The sequence below is a fragment of the Seriola lalandi genome, unplaced genomic scaffold, assembly GCF_002814215.2.
Source record: "Seriola lalandi dorsalis isolate HSWRI2012SDOR001 ecotype SW California unplaced genomic scaffold, Sedor1 jcf7180002054977, whole genome shotgun sequence".
Classification (NCBI taxonomy): domain Eukaryota; kingdom Metazoa; phylum Chordata; class Actinopteri; order Carangiformes; family Carangidae; genus Seriola; species Seriola lalandi.
The window spans coordinates 449,160-455,315 of record NW_019525527.1 but is presented as its reverse complement, the minus strand read 5'-3'; the positions used below and the strand labels follow the sequence as shown (position 1 = coordinate 455,315).

At 51.4% G+C, this 6,156-nt stretch overlaps 1 protein-coding gene across 4 annotated transcripts in view; it reads left to right on the top strand.

Annotated features, from left to right (window-relative positions):
* Positions 1 to 6,156, top strand: part of agap1 (ArfGAP with GTPase domain, ankyrin repeat and PH domain 1) — a 134,436-nt gene that overhangs the window by 33,886 nt on the left and 94,394 nt on the right. Inside the window, exon 1 of one of the 4 annotated variants that reach the window (XM_023396446.2) lies at positions 2,414 to 4,426. The exons of 1 other annotated variant lie outside the window; for it this stretch is intronic. In XM_023396446.2, the coding sequence (XP_023252214.1) occupies positions 3,187 to 4,426 (1,240 nt within the window). In that variant the 5' untranslated portion in view covers positions 2,414 to 3,186. Of the gene's footprint in view, positions 1 to 2,413; positions 4,427 to 6,156 lie in introns of those variants that run through there. 2 more of the 4 variants (XM_023396445.2, XM_023396447.2) reach the window with 2 other exon arrangements.

Here is a 6,156-nt window from a genome sequence, read left to right as displayed (position 1 = left end):
CAGCCTCCTCCTCCTCCTCTGAGATGAAGGGAGGCACTTGAGAGATGGAAGGAGAGGATGAAAGGAAGTGCTGAGAAAATGAGTCTCCGCTCAGGATTTCACTTGGAAGACAGATTTTAATGTCGGAGCTGATCAAAGAGACGGAGCCTCGTCACAACAGCAGAGTCGTCACTTTCCAAGTCCACCTTAAATATTTTAAAGAAGCACCTGCGGACGCAAAACATGTCGACTGATTGATTGGTTGATTAATTATGGGTAAAAGTCTAAAGCAGAAGATTTCCATGATGAGTGTGAGATTGAAATCAGATGAGTGTGTGTGTGTGACGTGGACTCGCTCAGGAAGAAAGCACACGTGAAGTTCATGTTCATGTTGTTACCGTCTTCCAGGACCAGCCACCCACGTGACTGTGACGGCCTCAGGGTGCAGGTCAGAGTCCCTGTGACCGGGGAGGTGAGGTGTCGCTGTCAGGCAGGTGGTGTCTCAGGTGTCTGAGTCGCACAGTTATAGTAAATATGAGCAGCCAGTAAAAACAAGCACTGGAGATATTCCTAAGAAGCTGGTTTTGGACTCGAGCCACAGCTGCAGTGTCTTCAGACCTTTGGTTCGATCGCAGGGTTAGTGGATGGATCCTGGTGCCAGAGTGTCCACGAGCAAAGGAAACCTGTTTTTAAAGTAGATCAGAGGGACGTTCGTGCAGAAGAAGCTGAGCAGGAACATGTGCGGATGTTTCCTGAGCAGGAAACTTGAATATTGTTCAGTAAAGTCGTGAACCTGTGTTCCTGCAGCTTCAGTCCACACAGGTAAATAACTCTGTCAGGTGTGTGTCCAGCTCTGAGCTGCTGCAGATCTGATATCGGTGTGAGTCTGAGCCTCCATTGCTGCCCGGGAGGCTTTAAAGAGCTTGACTGACAGAGAGGAGGAGGAGGAGGCTCCACCCCCTCCACAGACACCACTGCAGACTGTAAAACACGAGCTGGAGCCTCTGTGAACCTGGAGGTGTCCTGCTGACCTAAATACAAGGACGCTGAGTGTGGAGCTGATTAATGCTGAGATCATTAATCAGCAACTCTTCCAATAATCAATTGAGTCTTTTTTTAAAGGAGGAACTCTGATTCCAGCTTCTTATATTGAGTATTTCCAGTTTTCTGTGACAGTGACGTGAATCTCTCTGTTCATTGGATGAAAAAAGGCGTTTGAACGTGTCACATTTTGCTCTGGGATCATGTGACCGACGTGTTTCACTCCTTTTAAGTTCGTGGCTGTGAAATGTATTTGCACAGTGGCTGTAAAGTTGTTGTACAACCAAGGCTTCGTTCACACGACTAACACACCTGAAAACACACACATACCTGAGCAGTCACCTGCACTGAGCGTGTGCGAGCCGGTGTAAACAGGAAGTAGATTATCTCCTCTGCAGCTGTAGCATTAAAACAGAGAATGTAAGTGAACAGCAGCTGCAAAGACAACAAGGTCAGTGACACTGTCATTCATTATCATGGTGTATTCACCACTGGTAGTCCAGGCTGATGAGAGCCAATCAGGAGAGACCCTGGCTGTGACCTCATCGATTACAAAGGTCTCACTTTCTGTCCAGACTACAACACAACCCCAGAGCTTTCAAAATAAAACACAACCTCAGAGTTTTCAGAATAAAACACAACCCCAGAGTTTCCAAAATAAAACACAACCCCAGAGTTTTCAAAATAAAACACAACCCCAGAGTTTTCAAAATAAAACACAGCCCCAGAGTTTTCAGAATAAATCACAACCCCAGAGTTTCCAAAATAAAACGGGGTCAGCAGTGTTTCTTAAAGTGTCTGTCCTCGGGGAATGGAAGCTCCGGGGTCGTGTGGACGGAGGAGGAAACGTAGGAGAAGAGTTTTGAAAGGAAGACGTAGCGATGCGGACGCCGCCTGAATCAGTGTTTGTGCAGATACAGTTTGTTGTGAGGTACAGACGTTCATATTTCTCCTGACTGGACCCTTTTTCCTCCGAGTGGATCTGACTGAGATGTTGTGATGTACTGGGGTATCTACCTGTATCTACCTGTATCTACCTGTATCTACCTGCAACAGTACGAAGTGATTGTAATTAGAGCTGGGGATCAAACCTGTGTACTTTGTGTGTGTGTCATCAAGCACTGAGAGCTGAGACTGAACATCTCCTCCTCTTACTCTTTGATCGGGTAATTACATGTGTTATTACTCCTCACTGTGAGTGTAATAACAGCCTGTGAGTGTGTGTTTGAATATGAGAAACTGTGTGTAAGATGACGTGAGTTAAAGAAAGAAGAATGCTTATGAATGAGTTAGGATCCCGTTGTCAGCTCCAGATCCCGATCCAGTCTCTGCACGGACTCCGCTCCGTGTTTTCCCGCCCTCCCCCCCGCCGTGCTGCCGTGCTCGGTGTGTGGAGCGGAGTGCAGGCGGAGCGGAGAGCACCGGAGGAGGGAATGGGACCGCGGCTGCCGAGCTTGTGTCGCTGTCAGGGGGGTTGAAGCCGGAGTGATCGCAGCAGAGGAGGGGAGGGAGGCCCGGGTCCTCCGCTCTCAACACAGCGACATTTAAATCACAATTGAAGCCGGTTTGAGGGGGAAGAGGCTCGGCTGTCTGCGCTGCGCTGCGGGGGATGTGCGCACACAATGGGAGACGACGCACTGGCACCGTCCGGGACGCGGCTCTAGAATAATATTTACCCCTCCGTTTTGTTTGTAATGGAGACGCGGATCCCGGAGCAGGATCCAGAGCTGTCTGCGGGACTCACGGTGGAGGACTCCCGGTGCTAGAGACTTCGTCAGTCCGGGCAGGAAAAGTGCTTTTTCAGGCCGGGGGTCGCATCAGTGTTCCGGACAGAGCGCTGCAGAGAGCCCGAGGAGAGCGGCGGAGGACGCGCTGCTCTGCCTGTTTATTGCATTTGTTGCCAGTTTAAATTCCGCTGGGATGAAACCGGAATGTGTTTCCTGCGTCAAAGTCCGCGCTGTTTGCACATCTGGATCTTTTCTCTGCTGCTGCTGAACCAGTTTAACGTTGATGTTGGAGTTTAATCCAGAGGTTAGTTGGCAGAGAACACCAGCAGCAATCTGAATCTGCATTTACAGTATATGATACAGATGTTCTAGAGAAGTGGAGGGTCTGTGATTGTTTAGTAGAGTTCATCAGCCCAGGTCGAGGTTTCTGCAGACACAGATGTACCTTCTGGACAGTCACTGCTCTGAAAGGATGGAGAGGGGCACGCCTCAGAGGAAGACCGTGTACCGCATCTCCCTCACCTTGGTGAAGAGGGAGAGTTTGGATGATGGGGGAGGAGGGTCGGGCCCCCGCCGAGCGGAGAACCCCAAGGTGGGCTCCTTCAGGCGGGAGGGCTCGGTGGAGCTCCAGCGTGGCGGCCTGCTGGAGCAGCTGAAGGAGGTGGAGGACGAGTCGGACGAGTTCTCATCGTCACACGGCTACATGAGGAACTTCAGGACGTTCAGCACGGGGCAGCTGGAGCTGGGGAGGCTGAAGATATCCAGGAAACATCAGCTACAGAAGGAGCTGAAGGAGCAGGCCACCAGCCCTTTGGCAGAGCATGGCAAAGAGGCGCCCGAGAGCGTTTCCCCTCAGAGTCAGGAGGACTGTCAGAGCGAGAGCGGGCAGCAGGAAGCAGAGGATTCACTCAGACCTCAGGAGGAGATTTGCTCGGAAGCTCCACAGACAGACGCTGCGGTGGAGAACGGCAGCGTCACCAAGAGGAAGAGACTCCTGAAAGCCAAGAGCATGGAGGAGAGGAGCTCTGATCCTCCTCCGAACGCTGAGGGGAAGATGCCCCACTCCAAAAGTAACGGCAAAGCAGCCAAAGTTTCCTCTCCTGACACCCCTCCCCTGAAGCGGCCGCCCGGCCTGCTGCGCCGCAGCTTCAGCTTCAGGCACTGGACGGGCGGCGAGCTGCTGCGACTGCGGGCGCTCTCCAAAGACAAACACCACAGCAGCTCCGGCTGCATCAGCCGAGACGCCGGGCCGGACGAAGGCGAGAAGGACCCGGAGCCGGCTGTTGTGCTCCCAGCTTCCCGCCACAGCGACCTGACCAGGGAGAAGAGCAGGACTCTGGAGGTCGGGGCCGTCCTCAACAAGACGGACTCCATGTCTGAGCTGAGCCGCTGGGAGAGAGCGCGAGGCAACAAGAACCGGACGCTGGACAACAGCGACCTGCTGCGGCTGTCGGCCGAGAAGGACGGATCGGGAGGGGGGTTCCTGCTGCGGGGAGGGGGAGGTCGCTCCAGCGAGAGGCGTCTGGTTCGCTTCTTCAGCGGGATCTTCTCCAGGAGGGACGGGGCGTCCACATCCACACCGGTGGGAAGCCCCAGCACCAACCGATCCCTCCGGCGGAGCAGGAGGACGGCGCTGTCACAGTCCAGCACGGAGAGCATGAACGGAGGAAGCACTGACGGTAAACATGTCTGATCACTCTGCTCGTTATTTAATTATCCTGTGACATCATTACATGTAACTTTGGGCCCTTTCTGAGCCCCTGAGCCTCAGGTTGGGGCCCTCTGACCTTATCGTGTGTCTTTTATTCTTTAAACATTGATTTTAAAGTGGATGGATCCACAAAGAGTGTGTGTGTGTGTGTGTGTGTGTGTGTGTGTGTGTGTGTGTGTGTGTGTGTGTGTGGGCTGCAGCAGTCAGGGAGGAAGGTTCAGGATGTGTGTGTGTGTATGTGTTGTTTGTTTTGGACAGCAGGGTGATGTTTGGTTGTGTCAGTGACGACCAGCCGCTGCTGTTTGTCTTTCATTACTCTGAGCTTTAGTTTCCAGTTTTTTTCTCCTTCAGTGACAAAAACCTGTAACTGATTTTAAAGAACCGAAGCAACGAGACAGAAACGACTCATTTGTGCAGGAGAGAACGAAACATCGTCCCTCAGCAGGAATAAAACCCTCTCACCTTGAAACAAAAGAGGCGAGAATCAAAGACAAACAAGAGAGAAATGATTTTTTCCAGTGGAAACAAGAAGAAAAACGTCCAGAAAAAGAGAAGTGAGCAGGAAAAAGGGCTTTAAAATAGCAGCTGGGGGGAAAATGTAGTCAGACAGGAAGTAGCAGCCTGGACATCACAACGTGTTTTCATCCTAAAGAGAAGGTGCCAAACGTCTGGTCACATGACTGCAGCTTCACTCAGGTTTTGACAGCTTGACGATACCAGTGTGTGCTTTTTATCTGCACACACACACACACACACACACACACACACACACATACACACACTTACACCAATGCAAACAACACACCCCGTCAGCATCCTCTTTCCATCGCGATGGGGCCGATGGAAAACATGACGAGAGAGGAAGTGGGTCTGTTCTGTTCAGACAGACAGACAGATGTATGTCTTCCTGTCGAGTCCTTCACTGTTTCTCTGCCAGCCTCCCTCCAGATGTTGGAGCTTCCAGCTGCAGCAGCAGGAGTTTCACATGTTGACACCTCTGCAGCTCAGTGTGTGTCTGCGTCTTCGTTTTAAAACTCATCTCTTTTCCTACGTTTCCTCCTCCCGTCCACACCGTCCCCCCAAAACTCAGAGTTTTGGAAACACTGCTGGTCTGGTTTTATTCTGAAAACTCTGGGGTTGTGTTTTATTCTGAAAACTCTGGGGTTGTGTTGTAGTGTGTACAGACTGAGACCTCATCTTCCATCACCTCTGGTGAAAGCAAATTTGACCACTATACCTGTGTTTGCTGATCCTCCTTCTTACTTTTTTGTGCGACTAACCAACTGCAGAGGAGACAGTCTACTTCCTGTTTACACCTGTGACAACCTGAGCAGACGTTCCTGCTCTGAGTCACATGTTTTAGCCAGTACCAGGTAAATACGGCCTTGATTGTGAAGGTGTCAGGTCGTGTTTCCAGCCTCTCACAGTGAGTGTCCTTGTCTTGATAAACTGACTAGGTCATTGTGATGTAAATGTTACATCATAGTGTTGTAGCCTCAGTTACTCACCTGAGCTTTGGGGGTGTGTTCTCACCTGTAGGAGCCGAGTCAGCGACGCCTGCACCTCTGCTTTGAGGTGTTTTAAATAAAGACACAGTGAGAGAGAAGCTTCAGTCTTTGTCCTGGTTTCAGGGTTTTCACGACCTTTCCTCAGGCACTGGGGGGGGGGGTCTCCAGGTCTCTGATCGCGGCCTTGGAG